This window comes from Dryobates pubescens, chromosome 11 (genome assembly GCF_014839835.1).
Source record: "Dryobates pubescens isolate bDryPub1 chromosome 11, bDryPub1.pri, whole genome shotgun sequence".
NCBI classification, from domain to species: domain Eukaryota; kingdom Metazoa; phylum Chordata; class Aves; order Piciformes; family Picidae; genus Dryobates; species Dryobates pubescens.
The window spans coordinates 22,613,777-22,630,126 of NC_071622.1; the positions used below are offsets into that span (position 1 = coordinate 22,613,777).

Sequence of the window (16,350 nt, forward strand, 5' to 3'; positions counted from 1 at the left end):
AAGGTTGCATCCTAAGGCCCAGCTGAAACGACACAGGAAGAATAAGCTGCACAGCAAAGATTCAGCCCGGGCACCCACTGCAAAATGGCAGCATAAGGAAAGGACCACATTGCTGCATGATGGGGACACACAGCAGGGTAGGGCTGATGGGCAGCTGAGGGAACAAGAGATGGCCAAGGAAAGGCTGGAACCAGGCTGCCATACCTGCACCCCATGTATGCCATCACAGGAGAAAAGGAGCACCCCCATATTCAGTTGCCCCAGCTGGGTACTGCCACCCTGCCGGCTGGGGACATCTGTAGCTGTTGCCCTGTGGGTGCAGGGCTACAAAGGAGTCACGCCCTCACTTAAGCTTGGTGGAGGCTCTAGGAGATGCAGGCCAAGCAATCACTCATCAGCCCCAGCATCCCAATGGTGTGGTCATAGGAAGGGCATTTTTCAGTTTCTCCCCAAGGTGGACAAAGAGCTGAGGTATGGAGTGGAAGGCCCTCTTAAAAATATTTATGCACACATGGAAAGGCTGCAAGACCAGAAGTAGTCTCAGGAACATCTCAGTCTGCATTAAGAACCCCTTCTTAGAGTAAATACCTCCAAATAATTCTCACACTTCTGTCTCCTGCTATTGCTTCCTCCAAAACTCTGCCCCTTAAGCCCAGAAAAAGAAAAAAAAAACCCATCACAACACACACCCCCACACATATTTTGAAGTCCTACTAAAATCCATTTTCTGATGTATTGATGATCAGCTAGTCAATAGCCTCCCCTGGCTTTAATGACAGCAGCTGCCAAGAAGTGGCCTTCAACTCATCCAGATTGCAAAGGCTTTGTTACGCAGACACTCCCCTACAACAGAGGGGTTTCAGCTGGATGTTGATAGTTCATTCACATTATTCACACAAATTACATATTTAAAAAATATGTTCCTTAAGCTTTAAGCAATGTCCTAAAACACAAAGGCCAAAGCTGCTCCTTTAAGATTTCCAAAGGACAGTGTATTAGTGCTGCTTCTGCTGAAACAGATGAAGTTACAGCTCACTTCACACGTCCTTGGCCATTATTCCCTATTGCAACATTCAGCTTCCACCTTATTAGTCAGCCTTCTTGTTTCCAGCAGGAAACTCTCTCCCATCCAAGTAAGCCTCATGTGTTCAAACAAGAGGGGTTTCCATCAGCACTCCATCTTCTCACTCCCTTTGTGCTAATGCAGTAATGGATCTTCACAGTTGTTGCAGTTTGATAATTATGGGTATAAGATGTAGGACTTCCTCCTGTTTTTAAACAGTATCAACTTATCTCAGAGGATTAAAAAATAAACATCGCATCTTACTGTATGCCACAGACTAATAAAAAGGCTATGCATCAGCATAACAGGTACTGTATAACTCTTAGAGTTCCGCTTGTGGAGGAAGTTATGCAAAGCCTCCTGCTGCTAAGCATCTGGAAGGCAAGAACACCCCAGAATGCTATAAAGTGATAGCTCAGCTCCTGGCAATTCCTTGCTTGCAGGAGAATACTTAGCATTGCTTTCCCTTGTGTCAGCAGCTCTTGTGAATAAGTCCAGTTCCTCCAGGCAAAGGGGACACACACCTTCTGTCTCTCAACCGTGGTATACTTGAAAAAAAGGCACTCAAGCATCAGTCTGCATATGTGGAGAGTAAAATGCAATCAGGCAGACAGGATAGAATCATCAAGAGTTTCTTTAGGCATGTCCTTGTTCAGTCACATTGTTTGCTGGAGTTGCATCTGTGACACAGGCACTCCAGGCTGTGGGCCCAGAAAGGGGCTAGAGAAGCCTTCCAAATTTTGGAGGCACAAGTCAGGGACACACATCCAGAGCCAGCTGAATGAAGAAAACATCTTAAAAAAACCCCCAAGCACCTTTGGCTTTACCTATGCTACCAAATACACTCAATAGCAAGATCACTGCAACTCAGCAGTCTGCTGCTGCCACAGAGGCCAGAAGAGCGTTCTCAGCTGCATTTCCAGTTCTCCTTCTCATAATCATCTGAATGGGTGTGCAGTGAATCCTGAAAGGGGAGGGGAGAAAATTAAAATAGATAATGTGCCTACTTCCCCTTCAGTCCTTACTGAAAGTAAAGAAGCCAAGAATCCAAACCCATCCTTTCACTCACATGGCCAAATACTGTAATACATCCTCGACACTACAGCAGATATTTGGCTAGCAAGAGCTGCCCCACCACATTCCCTCTCTGCAGTTTCATCTCTCCTGCCACCAGAAGTTTTAATTTGGATGACCTTGCTTAGGAAGAAAGGGTAGTATCTCATATCCTGGTCACAGGCTTTGCTAGCACAGGATTTTTCCTCACCTGGGTCAGAAGCTGATGACGTCTCATCTGTCTATAGAACTGCAATACAGAAGGATCAGCTCTCACTACTTTTGGATCAAAATCCAGAACACGTAGCCCTGCAAGGCTGCGGGCTCGGGAGAGGGCTACATAAGCCTGCCCACTTTCAAAGACACGAGACAGGGAGATTTCCACACAGTCTAAAGACATGCCCTGTCAAAGACATGGAGAAGTTTGTTACAGAACAAACAGAGGAAAAAAAAACAACATTGCGCTGTATGAACACTAATCTGTCCTGTGAGTCTCTCAAAGGTACCATCCTTGGCTTGATAAAAAAGGAAGCCTTTTGCTTGTCTGTGCAACCAATTAAAAGATGGGAATCAGCAGAAAGAAAAGGGCAGTACTCCAACATCAGAAAATTGCTAGCAGATATTAGGGTCTTCTAACTATCTCCAGGGAGCAACTCCATAAATCCCATATAATCAAGACACCAGGGAAAGATGTTGTGTTCTTTTCAGTCCTAGTAATTAACCAGAGCAGCCAACAGTCTCAAGCAGTCTTCAGACAGACCATTTAAGACAGAGTGTGTGTTAGGCCTGGCCAGCCCTCTCTGCAACAAGAGACATCCCAGGAGGCAGCAGAATTTACAACATGGCCTGGTTTAAGCAGTGGCATGAAAACAAACACAGGTCTAATACCAAATATTTATCCAAGTGTACAAAGTCTCCCAGAAAAGTAGGAATTTCATTAGCCATACTGAAGAAAATAAACATACACCAACAAAGGAGAGGCCCAGCCCAAAGAGCACAGCTATAACTCCTGCAGCTTCCTCAGGTACACTGCAAACCTCCCTATCACTAAGGATGACTGGCAGAGAAACACTATCCTGATCAGCCCATAGCAGTAAAAAATGCTGCTTTATAGTCTAACACCAGTTATGCTGACAGCTGCTCCGTAATGGAAACTATCAGTACTGCTAGCCCATTCTTGACCCTATACCCAAGCATCACAAGCAAAAGAGGTGCTGCCTTCTCTGCAGATAGACACACTTATTCTACAGACCCCTCCCAAGGCCTTTCAGTTTTCCCTCCAGTTTTCCCAGCAATGCAAGCTCACTCGGGAAATAAAGCTTACAACAGTGTAAAAGTCTGTATGAGAACATTCACCTGGCTCTTATGAATGGAAATGGCCCATGCCAATTTTAAAGGCAACTGCTGACGACTCAGATGAATTCCTGATGGTCCTTTGAAGACCCATTTCTCCATTTTGATGACCTGTGTGACCCCACAGAGAAACCTCACTTTAGGAAGCCCTGTAGGAGTGTGAGTAGGAGAGAAACAGGAATGCATTTATGATGCTCAAGAGCTAAGAAGGAAGCAAACTAAGATTTTTTTCCCTCCTTCCCCATATCAGTCTTACATGGATTTTAGGCCTGCATTAAAAAAAATAATAATTTAAAAATCCCACATCACAAAGGAAAGCTAAAACCATATAAATAGGATGCTCTGAAATGTTTAATTATTTTGCTTAACTAGGTGCTAGTCAGGTAAGTTATCAGTTGAGATGCAAAGAAAAATACATGTTGCTGGTAGCAGAATAGTCTTTGAGGAAAGCAAACCAAAACAACCCACCAAGACTTGCTTCAACAGAACAGACAAGATGCAAATGAGCATGCACATCTAGAGAATAAAAGCAAACAAAAGGCCTTACAGATAGCTATAGCTGATGCAGTGCCTGACATAAATCTCATGAGAACCCCAATCATTTCAGACAACCTCCTCCCTGCTTCCCCTCAAATTATTCTTATGAAACAGCAAACAAAGAAATCAACAAGTTATCAGCTACCAAAGATAAATTCTTTTGGGGTTTCTCCTCTTCAACAATAAAAATTGAAAAGCTTATTCACCCTTTTGCTCATTTTCAAATCCTACAACAACTCCTCGTGCCCCATTCACCAACCCTTGAGACACATCCAGATTCTTAGCTAGCATCACCTAGAGAGAAAAAAAAAAAAGAAAAATCCCTTGGTGCACTGAACTTGCATCCTGTTCAGCCATTGCAGCTAAGTTTCTAGGCAGGAAGCATAAGCACAGCAGGCTGATAGGATGATGTGGCTGTGGCCCTATTGCTGGATAGGGCACCAGCTCCAATTTCATTGAAATTATTTCACAGCCTTTCCTTCCTAGAATTAACTACATCGTTCTGCATCCATGTGATCCTCTGGTCTTTCACAAATGTATGTACACACACTCACCTGAGCTCCAAGTTTTAGCTCAACTCTACCACCCACAGGACACTGAGCATCAATTAATTTCACAAGCATTGGGTCACTGTCCAAAGCCTCAAAAGTGTGCAGTTCTCCTACAAAGGAAAGAAAGATGTGACATATCCCACACAACACTGCAGGAGACTTAGTATTTACTTCTGCTTTGCTGGAAGGGCATCTTCACACAAACCTTGTCATATCTAACAGCAGAAAGCCCACCAGTGCCTGTCTTTCCAACATAATTCTCAGGGCATGAGAAGGCTCAGGAATCAAAGGCCAGCAGTAAATAAGAACTGAGTAGTCACCATTTGGAGCATGTGGCCATTTTCACTTACTGCCAACATCAGCTCTCCAAAGAGGACAAAAAGTGAATCCTAGAGCCAAACAGGAAGGCAGAAATTAAATAGCCCTTAATTCAAATCACAGCTAGGTAAAGCATGCCCTTTCTGAAATGATATAGAAAAGAAATGCTAAAGAAAAAAGGTTGTGGAGAAAACAATAATTCACTATATGTCATAGCAAGCAAGGAGCTCTTTATTCCACATCAAGAAATAACAATGTCAATTTTTAAGACCAAAGTTGTGATTTTTTGTCTCCAGGCAGCTCAACTCCAACACACACAGCTTGGACTGGTGCTGCATGACAGAACACCAGTTCCTCCTGAGACCACAGTATCCCCATTAAATCCACTCAGATCTCAACCCCAAAGCCAATAGTTTCCTCCAAGGATTTCACCTGATAGCTGCTGCAAGCATCTCTCATTAGTTATTTCCACATCATCTTTGTGGGTGCAGAGCCGTGTAGCCAAGATCCCATCACGCTCAGACCTGTTAGTAGCAGTCTGCATCAGCTGCCTGGTAACCTCTTCTGTGCACCTGGTAAACAGGAAAAGGAGATTATTAAAGTCATGGGGTCAACGTCTTCAGTAGCAGTAACCTCCATTGCCAGATCAGGTTGTGCAAGCACCAGGCCTCCAGAAAGGATAGAGAAAGATAACCACATGAAGCTGGAAAGCAGTGCAAATGTGTATAGCCAGGCCTCACTCTTGCCACCGCCAGCTCAAGAGCTAATGAATTCCTTAGCAGAAATTGCAAAGAGGAGCCCTAGAAACAGTCATTCCTTACCAGGGCAGCATACATGAAACCTGCTTACACTGAACTAAAGCATTTAAAGCTATTGCCCCCAGCCACTCATTCCTGATAGAGCACAGAGAAGTAACAAAACATCTTTTCCTCTGGGGAATGGGGATTACCAAGAGTTGAGTTCTTCCTCACCTGCCTAAACGGACTGCACTCAGGAGTGAGACAAAGGTCTTGTCAGTCTGTCTCCGCACTTCAGTCAGCTCCATGTTTATGTGGATACACTTCCTCCAGCTTCTTGCCTGGCAAATCATTCTCTTGTTAAGAAAGAGGCAGATTTGAAGCATGACAATGAATTTAGAGACAGTTTTGTACCTGGAAGCAGAACTTGGTTTCTTCATTAGCCTTGCAAACTGGGGGTAGCTGCAAGAAGTCCCCACAGATGATTAACTGAATTCCTCCAAAGGGCTCATCCCGTTTTCTGACTGCCCTGAGAAAGAAGGAAGAGAGGAGAGGTTCTGAAAGCCCTCCGGAACCTGGATGCAGTCAAGTCTCAAAAGTTGCATCTTCGTCTATCAGTACATTTGAACATACACCACACCACTTGCAGTACAGGATGATTATCCTCAGCTATATCAGAAGAGCTCAAATAATTCAGCAATGCTATTATGTGATATTAAGCTTTTACTTTGCCTACTCATACCACATGTGGTGTGATCCAGTCTTAGTTCTTTTGTAGTCCTTACACTACAGCTGCTTCTCTTTTGCAAGAGATCTGCTTGGCACAGCATAAACAGACAGCTGTACTCTGAACTCAGCTCTAAAGACAACACTTGGCTCTATATATGGAAACAGCAACCTTCCAGCCCTGTGCCAGTAGTTGCCTTGTATCTATTCATATAACCAGAGAAAATAAATATCCTGTAAATTTACGGAAATTCATTTCTATTACTTGGTTGACTTAATCACCCACCTTGCCACTGCCTCCAGCTTGTCAAAGAACTTGCCATCCACCATTGAGATCTCATCAATGATTAAATGCTGGCAGGCCAGCCAGTGCTGCCGTGCACCAGGCCTCTCTGCCAGCTGAATACACTGTTCCAGTGGTGCCTTCCCAGAGCCAATCCCTGGCAGGGGAGAAGAAAATACAGCTTTGGGAAGCTCACATCTCTTTGGGAAGTGAGCAAGAGTTTCCAGACCCTTGCTGTTGGGCAAACCGTTACCTGCAAAGGCATGGAGAGTGGTGCCACCGATGTGACAAGCTGCCACTCCCGTGCTGGCTGTAGCATAGGTGCTATTTGGAGGGAGGGAGCCCACGATTTTCTTCAGAAGGAATGACTTACCGGTCCCTTGGTGGAAGAAAAAGCAGCAGGTCAGCAGGGAGACCTAAGGACTTTACTCAAGTAACAGCTACCCAGTCACCTCACCCGCACAGCCGGTGAAGAAGACGCTCTTCCCACTTCTCACTGCACCCAACACGGCCTCCTGCTCTGCCGAGAGCCTCGTCGACGGCCGCCTCTCCACGCGGGGAACCTGCGGGACGAGCAGCGGGGCGCAGTGAGGGCGGGGCCAGTAACCGCGGCCGGTAACCGGGATCAACCCACTGCACCCTGGAACTCACCTCCGCCGGGCGCTCCCCCCGCGCCTCTCCGCCGCTGAGGCGGCCGGGGGCGTGCAATAGGTCTCGCTCCTGCAGCGGGCTGATGACGGTGAATGCTGGCGGTGGACGGTCCAGCAGGCGGGGGCAGCGCGGCACGCCCCTCGACCCGCCAGCCACCTTGAGTCGCAGGAGACGCAGGAAGCGGCGCAGCGCGTCCGGGGGGCAGTCAGAAAGCAACACCTGAGCACCATCCGGGCCCACCCGCACCGCCGCCCGCCCTTCCCCCGCGAACCGTGTGAAGAGCCGCACGGCGTCACCGACCAGCACGAAACTCAGCACAGCCGCCGCCCCACCGCTGCCGCCGACCACGCGCAGCACCGGTTGCCGCAGCTCGTTGCGGCCCAGCAGCACCACCGCGCCCCGCATCACACGGCGCCGCGGGCCCTGTCCTCCCGGCAGCGGCTGCTCCACGACCACCGTGCAGCGTAACTCCATCACCTCCATCCTGCCGCGGACCCACCGGCAGTTCAAACTCGCGGCGTGCAACCGCCACCAATCAACGCAGGGACTTTAACTCGACAGCCAATAGGAGGCGGGAGGGGAAGAGCTCGGAGAGGGGGGAGGTGGGAGCACCAGTCGCGCCAATCAGCAGCCCACGGACGGACCACGTGAGGCGTTGCCGGGCTACGGGACGCCAAGCGGCCCTCTGGGCCATGGCTACCCGCAGCGGGAAGGAGCCGCTGGACCCAGTGCGGCTGAACCAGCTCCTGTGCGAGCGGGTGCGGAAGGAACTGCAGTGCCAGAGGCTGTACACGGAGTTCCGCGTGAACCCGCTCCACGGCGGTAAGGCGGGGCGCGGGTGGCCCCACAATCACAGAGGAGTGGCAGGAAGCACCACGCCGCGGGGCCGAGAGTGGGGTCTGGAGCCTGCCTACTTGTGACGGGATTAGAAACGAGCTCTGGAGTGCTCAGCTGCATGCCAGAGGCCAGCAGTTGCTCCCAGGAACACCAGCAGTGGCCACTGTAAGGCGCAACCAGTGGCCTTTTCTTTTGTTTTCTGCACACTTAAAGGCAGAATTTGCCCAGATTAGACAGTGCCTTAGTGAACACAGAGGCAGCGAGTGAACAACACAGAGTTAAGACGGGGTAGAGAGCCCCAGCACTACACCTTGTTTCTTCAGCCCCTGGAACAATTCTTCCGGTTAATTCAGAGTCATATAATATCATAATCTGTGCTGGCAGAGACAGGTGATGGGAGTAGACTGACTCACATCTACCTTTTACAATAAAACAAAACAAAGGAAACCAATTTCCTGAAACTTGGCACTCTGCAGGCTACCACCTGTGTGGGCCAGAACTTTGCTGTGGTGAATGCAGGCAGCATCCAATAGAAGGGCCTTCACCATGTTTAACCTTCTTCCCTTTCTAGGAAGTTACTGTAAGTCAGTACTCTAACTCATTTTGTTCTCTTCACACACTGCTCTTTACAGCTTCAGGGAAGTAGCTAAAATGGAGTCCAAGAGAACATTTGAGAGTTGGGGCTTTTCAGTCTGGAGAAGAGAAGGCTCCAAGGAGACCTTATTGTGGCCTCCCAGTATCTTAAGGAGGCCTACAAGAAAGCTGCGAAGGGACTTTTTAGGGTGTCAGTAGTGACAGAACTAGGGGGAATGGGAAAAAATATTAGGAATAGGTAGATTCAGATTGGATGTTAGGAAGAAGTTCTTCACCATGAGGGTGCTGAGACACTGGAACAGGTTGCGCAGGGAGGTGGTAGAAGCCTCATCCCTGGAGGTTTTTAAGGCCAGGCTGGATGTGGCTCTGAGCAACCTGATCTAGTGTGAGCTGTCCCTGCCCATGGTAGAGGGGTTGGAACTAGATGATCCTTGAGGTCCCTTCCAACCCTAACAATTCCATGATTCTATGATTTGCAATGACAGATATCCTACACATGGCTGTGATGCTAAATTCACATTCACCTACATAATTTCTTTCCAGTTCACGCAGTCACCAGGAAGCCTATGTCTTGGCACGAGAATATAGAAGAGTCAGCAGATGGTAAGAAATCTTTGAACAGCTTATGATAATAAGAAAATTACTGATATGGAAGGTTTTAAAATTACAATTAGTCTAAAAGATTACATACATGATAAATGTCACTGTGACAAGATGAGAAAGTTAAACTCATTCATGATTTTTCTTAAATCTGAGGCATTTTTTTCCCCATTACTTTTCATATTACCTTGCATTCATGAGATTATGCTTTTGTTTCTGTTTTTAGTTATCATACTTTAAAATTCTGCTTGACAATCTAAACCTCTCTTGGGGGAGGGGAGGGGGAAAGAAATTCTAGAAACATGTTTTATATATACATGATTCTACCTAACCACCACATATAGTAAACTGCTGAAAGGGCTGCTGAGCCTTGCTTTAGAGCACTAATAACAGGAACCCTTATAGCAGTCATGCCCTCATTTCCTACATTTTGTCTAAAAAGCTTCACAGTTGGTTAAGGATGGCCTGCTTCAGTCAAGTACTAAGATGGAGAAAATAAAACAAAACAGGGAAAGGCAGCAGATTTCAGGCAACTGAGAAAGATAAGAGCCATGAGTGCTGGTTGGCACTAGATGTGGTATAGGGAAAGTAAGATGATGCAATGCAGTAGACAGGGATGACAGAATTAGCAGGACAGCAAAGGCAGGCAAATCTTGAAACTTCATCAGGATAAATCCAAACAGAAATGTCATGCTGTATTCTCTTACAAGACTATTCACAGAAGCACAGAGGTTGCCTTCAACCTTGGCTTTCTTGCTATAGCTTGGAGAACATTAGGATGTCTAATGCACTGGTGACTCTTTTTAAACATACTTTCATATCTATTTGTTTCTCTTAAACCAACAGCCAAGTTTCTGAAACTTATTAACCATGCAGCACTGGAGCCAACAAAGAAATATTCAGAACCACAAACAGAAAGCCAAGAAATTGGCTGGAACACCACACCTTTGGTGAGTAGCATGCTCAAGGGCTTAGCTTTTTGCAAGATTCAGCAAGGTTCTGCCCATCGCACTGAAAGATATTCGTGCAAAAAATAACTTGTGGCAAACATGGAAGACAGCAACGACTAAGAATGAGCAGAGCTATGCATGGACAAAAAGGCTTTAAAATTGGTAGTTAAGAGGACTCTTCAGACTGGCATAGTTTTGTGAATGCAACAGCAGACCCCTGTGAAACTTGCATACAAAGTGTCTACTATGACAGCGGATACCAAGCATATTGCCAAATGTCACATGCAATCTTGGCTGTTTATTAAAGCATTCAGCCACGAGAAATGGCATAATGAGCAATGCAAAGTGACATACAGAAGTACCATGAAAAGAAATGTGCTGCTATAGAGCATCTTTCAAATTGCAAGTGGAAACATAAAATTAATCATCAGGTACATATACCCAAGGCAGAATACAGCCATGATGATTCATTTGGGGAAGAGGGAATAATCAGGAGGAAAAGAAATCTTATTAACTAGCTGAGATATCAATCATATCTGACAAATGAATAGCTGTGACAATGACTGACTCTGTAGATTAGTGTTTTAAGAAAAGCAAATGACAGCCTGATTAATTTGGGCCTGTTACAAAGAAAACTAAGATAATTAAGAAAATAAGGGTCTTCTGCAACTTTTCATACTGCAAAAGGCTACAGATGATGTCCCAGCAGGGCTTTATGCAGTTACATACGGCTGGAGGATTAGACTGGCAGGAAAGAGGCAATTAAACTTGAGTGTGGGGAAGCAAGTTACATTTATAGTCAGGACTCACAATTCTCTCTCCTACATTATGTTTTCCTTTTTCACCAAGTTCTACCATAGCAAAGTAGTGAACTGTACATTCTCAAATCAGTGGTACCTTACTCATCTGTCACTGGAGCATGTCTCAACAGCAAGAACACTGTGCATCACTCTCCTCAGGAGGGACTACTACTACTAATTCTAGTAAAAGCACATGACTATTCATCAGTTTTCTTTCCCAGATACATATGGATCGTACTGACCGCAGACTCTACTTCCCACGCAGGAGAACCGATATCTCTAAATAAATGGCTAACATGAGGCACAGTGAGGAGCAGTGTGAGAACCTGCAGTAGAGGAGTGGCAAAGCCAGTCAAAAGCAGTTAATGAGATTTAATGTGTTAGGCTCTTCTTGTTATTAGGGGAGTCTGGTAGATTTCTGACAAAGTAAGGGGAAGAGAGAAATAAACCTATTTGTAAGACTGCTGCCTTGGTCTCACTGCTGTTGTCAAACCCATCTATAGAAATTGTCTAAAAAAACACTTTCACCATCTTGACAGGCTTCAGATTTCTTATTTTGTCACCAGTAACAGGACCCAGAACTCAAGTTCACCGAGTACCTGTCAACAGGAGCTGCAGAAAAAGTTGTCAGAATGAAGAGAATAAAGGACAAGCTTCAGCCACCACTTGCACACAGCCAAACACAAATCTGACATAGTTGTGTGCAAACCATTTAATGCGTTCACACATCAAAGGTTTAAGTAGAAAACAATCCTTCAACAAAACAGAAAGTAAGAAGAAATTAGTGATAGGCACTAGTTTCCACTGACTTTTTTTCTTGGCACTTGGAAGCATCCAGTTTGCTCCACAGTTGGCTGCTTGATGACAGCAGAAACACATCTTGCCACATAGAAACATAGGAACCCCACTGAGAAGCGCAGTCTTCCTATCGTGCTCGGTTCTTCATTTTCTGCCTTGCTCTCTTTCCAGGTCTCTTCTGCAAAGAAAGACAAATTCAGATCTGTATTTTTCATGTTCTCAGTCATTGCTCTAGCTCTGTAAGTAGGGGGGATACCACAGAGAAGGTATTTGTCAGTACCTCTGGTGAGGAAGTTTTGGGATACAGGTGCAACAAGCTGTACTTCCTAACTTCCCCACTCATTTCCCTGCTCAGGCACCAAACCACCATCCTCAAGTCTATCAGCAACTGAATGATACTCTCAAAGACAGGCATTATAACTTCCATATGTTGGAGGCATCCATCATGTACTTAGCTCTCCCTTCCAGACCAGAGCTGGTTTCCTCATCAGACAGAATTATTTGGATGCAACATTTTACTTACATTGAGGGCCTTCTTTCCTCCTTTTCTTGGGCCTTTGTTGTGAGCAACTTTTGACCGGAAGCTGGATACATCATCAAAACTCTCCTTTGTGTTCCACTTTGAGCCCCTCTTCTTCCCACCAAAACCAAACTTCTGATTCTTGTATCGTCTTTTAGCGTTTGGTCTGAAAAATAACCAAACAGAATTGCTGCCTATAGTTCTTTCCTCAGGAAGCTCACAAGGAGGCACACGCATCTGCTGATGGACTTCCAACAGCCATCATAAATCTTTCCCCTCTTATTGAAGAGGTAGACATTCACACATTTCAGTCTGTGTTCCATTCTGGACAGTTTTCCTCTTCTCAAGGAAACTGTGTTCCACAAAATGATCCTCTAAAAGACTGAAAAAAATCAAGAGATTCAGCACTCAAATATCTTTCTTTTCTGGTCTCACCCCTTCTTTATCCGTTGATTTGCACTGCCATTTTTATTCCCCTGAGATGATGGCTGCTCTTCATCTAGAAAATCCAGCTTGTCAGAGAGACCTGCAAGGAAAACATAACAGTTTCTCACTGCCACTACAGAAAATACACATTTTCAGTTTAAGCATGTAACAGCAGTAAGTCACCCTCCCTGAAGAACAGCTGCTTGGAAAGATTTTCACCGTCACAGTTCTGCACAGCAGCAGCCTTTCAAGCTCACTGCCCAGCACTACAAATGGACACCACACATCACAGAGTCTTCAGACTGCTCACACATCACTACTGCCATGACACATTGTGACCGTTTGAGTCTCAACCCATCACACCCATTTGCTCTCTTAGGCAAGTTAACTTTACCTTTCTGGTATTTCTTGACCGCATTCAACATATTCTTTTTCTCCTTTTGTCTCCTCTGCAGAATCTCATTTTGCACCTGAGATCAGAAGCAGAATGTTAGTGGTGGTGTTCCTTGCAGTGCCCCATACTTTGTTTTTTTTTTAATTAAGCTATCCCATCTTCCTTCAGCAGCTAGACAGAAGACTGGACAGCTTCCACATTATTTTAGACAGCCTCCTATGGTCTCACTTCCTAAGCTCCTCACTCAGCTTCTAGATCCTTGTCACAGATAGGCCCCTTTTGTAGCTCCTCCTCACCTTCTTGCCGTATTTTCTCATTGCACGGAGCTGTTTTGCTCTCTCAGACCTCTCCATTGCTTCCTGTTTACTCTTGAGCTTCTGTCGAATCTTATCAGGAAACAGAACAAAACCAAAATTATCATTAATGCAGAGAAAAATATGAGGATTTTATAATTGCTGTGCAGTCCCCAAATCAGTAATTATGATGTATCAATGAGTGTCAAAACAAAACCACCTCTCAATCAGAAAATGCTTTATGAGGCACAACGTTCTTTCAGCTCAAAGCCGTAACAGTTTAGAGGAGCTCCTGAACTGATCTGTAGCCAAAATCTGCTTATAATAATCTGTAATGGAACCACTAAAGAGTATGTTGTCACATCTCATCTAACCCAGGTGTGTGTAGAAGACTTGTTAGTTTCTTTCTTGGCATTGAGTAAGAGTCAACACCCTTCAGAGCCACAGAAAATCTCTTTTTGGTTCCCCCCTCGTTCACAAACATTTCTATAGGGATGATTAGAGACACTTCAATGCACATATTCTGGATTCAGCCTGTGATTCCACTAGGAGATAAAGACTGTTCCTCAAACAGAAGCCAGCAAAAGATAGTACAGAAATGTGCAGCATTGACTTAAACCTCAGCACAAGTCTATCAGCCATCAACAGTGACCAAACCCTGTATGAATCTCCAAATTAGACTTCAACTAATATTCAGCTTATAAAATTTAGTCTGTTTTCCAAAACTAAAACAAAAAATTAGGGTTCCATCTTAAAAAAAGACCACAGTCAAGAAGCAAGTTTGCAGACTTCTTATTTCCTACACAAATCTGACTCACTACCCATGATATTAACTCAATAACACAGTTTGACCTCAGAGAGTCAAAACACACTAAATATTTTTTAAAAGGTGATACTTAAATGGGGAAAAGGATCATGTTAATGCCACAGCTGACTGCACATCTTAGGCCAAAGAACATACACACAGCCAACTTTACAACCACTGTCAAACATATGGAGATAAAAATCTCCATTTTTAGTAATAGATTTATTCAGACTACAAAGTGTACTTTTGTATTTTATGTTCCAACCTATTCTGGAAATGCCCACATTGAAACACCTAAGCAGGAAGAAATTTCCTGCCACAACCAAAATTTCAAAGACACATTGTCACAGGCATTTGTCAAGGTGAAGAAGTAAGTATTCACACATCACACCTTAAAGTTAATCCTTAATGCAGGCTATAACCAACACATAACACATGAAAGAAAGCCATCATTCACTGCGTGTACCTTCTGCATCTGTTGGTCTGATTTGGCCATCTCTGCAAAGTAGTCATCTGGTCTTCTAGTAGGAACTTGGAGCTTACGCAACCTAGGTAGGGCTTCCAGGACTGCTGCCTGAGCCTGCCGGTAACTGGGGAGACAGCACAGCACAGCACAGCATGAGTTCTGTCACTGGGTATTGGGCATCTCACAGCACCAACTGCAAGAATCTCGGCTTTCATTAAGCTAGCTGATACCAGGATCTAACAAGCACCAACCTAGAATCGTATCAACATGCTGTGCCTTTCAGCATTCAGTGCTACTAAAAGCAATTTAGGTGCCAGTACAATATTAATGCTTCTATGCTGCACATCTACGTTTACATAGTTTCCAACTATAAGTTTTATAAAAGAATTATAAAAGGCAAGACAAAACAAGAGAACAGTATTAACAACAACCCAGATCTACAAAGAAAAACCCATATGTCGTGCTAATGCCATATACCTACAATCAAAGAACATTTTTAATAACTTTTCAGCAAAAGACAGAAGTCTTCTGCACAAAAGGAAATTATTTCCAGTCAAAAGACAAGTCAGCATTAATCTGTAGTTCTTTTGGAGAACACTCAAGAGCCATTAAATGCAAAATACGTGGCCCAAGAGTGACACGACACCGGTGACAGCCAGTGCAGCAGTCTGCAGCACGCCTGCAAAATACTACTGCAAGTACACAGCAGTATGCCAACACCCTACAAAATATCTCCCTTTTTGTCACTTACAAGCTCATCTCTCTCTGGAAATCATTCTCAGGATCAACAGCATCTTTGTTAGAAGCACTCTGTGAGGGGTCCACGACCTGGCCCAAAGTCACATCCAGCCTTTCCACCCAAGCCAGCTGCTTCTTAAATTCGGACAGGCACTGCTTCAGGCCGTTCTGTGAAAGACGCACAGCACTGCACACCACCGCACCGAACCAACCCCGCCAGGGCTGGCCCCGCAGGATGTTAAGGTCACACCGTGGGATGCTCCTCTAAGGCCGCCGGGTGATACCCCAAAACCCCACAGCAATGCAGGAACCCCGCAGGCCTGCCGCGCCCCAGCCCCAGCAGGGGTTCTGCTGCCTCGCACCCGGCTCTGGGAGATATGGGGCCCGGCTCGGGGGTTCCGCCATAGCCCGAAGAGGCACCATCCCGCTCCGCAGGCCCCGCTCACCACGTCGTTGCGTCGCTTCGGACGCTCCTCCAGCACCACGTTAAGCCCCGGCTTCAGCGCGCCCCTCGAGAAGGCCTCCTGGAGCTGTGGAGAGAGCACGGTCAGGCCGCGCCGCCAGCGGCACCGGGCGGCCCTACCCCGCGGCTGCCGGGGGAGGCCTCACCGTCTAACCTACGTCCCGGCCCCAGTCCCGCCACCGCGGCCACGGGATCACCTCCGAGTCCGAGAGAGAGGAGTCCTCCGAGCCGGAGTCCGAGCTGAAGTCGGAGACAGACCCCCGCCGCGCCATGCTCCTGCTCCTGCCACCGTCGCTTCCGGCCGCGTGCGTGCGCCACTGCCGCCGCTTCCGGCGCCGCCGGGGCAACGGTTTCCACGGCGACGGCGGCGGCGGCGGCAGCGGCAGCAGCGGCA

General features: G+C 46.0%; 3 protein-coding genes across 3 annotated transcripts; 1 reads left to right on the forward strand and 2 right to left on the reverse strand.

Moving 5' to 3' along the window:
* Nucleotides 1–1,881: 1,881 nt before the first annotated feature.
* Nucleotides 1,882–7,755, reverse strand: PIF1 (PIF1 5'-to-3' DNA helicase). The gene is given in 11 exon segments (XM_054165044.1): nucleotides 1,882–2,027; nucleotides 2,328–2,519; nucleotides 3,473–3,618; nucleotides 4,213–4,300; nucleotides 4,561–4,667; nucleotides 5,308–5,447; nucleotides 5,847–5,953; nucleotides 6,027–6,141; nucleotides 6,625–6,778; nucleotides 6,875–7,184; nucleotides 7,273–7,755. Coding segments are annotated over 11 exon segments (1,899 nt in total). The 3' UTR covers nucleotides 1,882–1,970.
* A 209-nt stretch (nucleotides 7,756–7,964) lies between these two features.
* On the forward strand, nucleotides 7,965–11,491 carry CFAP144 (cilia and flagella associated protein 144). The gene is made up of 4 exons (XM_009905368.2): nucleotides 7,965–8,094; nucleotides 9,247–9,306; nucleotides 10,150–10,253; nucleotides 11,275–11,491. The coding sequence occupies exons 1-4, from the start codon at nucleotides 7,965–7,967 to the stop codon at nucleotides 11,338–11,340; spliced, it is 360 nt and encodes a 119-aa protein (XP_009903670.2). The 3' UTR covers nucleotides 11,341–11,491.
* On the reverse strand, nucleotides 11,488–16,236 carry EBNA1BP2 (EBNA1 binding protein 2). Its single transcript, XM_054165045.1, has 9 exons — nucleotides 16,154–16,236; nucleotides 15,940–16,023; nucleotides 15,507–15,661; nucleotides 14,756–14,879; nucleotides 13,488–13,577; nucleotides 13,192–13,267; nucleotides 12,807–12,897; nucleotides 12,375–12,537; nucleotides 11,488–12,029 (listed from the first exon to the last, which is right to left on the reverse strand). Exons 1-9 carry the CDS (start codon nucleotides 16,226–16,228, stop codon nucleotides 11,979–11,981), a joined length of 909 nt encoding a protein of 302 aa, XP_054021020.1. The 5' UTR covers nucleotides 16,229–16,236; the 3' UTR covers nucleotides 11,488–11,978.
* Nucleotides 16,237–16,350: the final 114 nt, after the last annotated feature.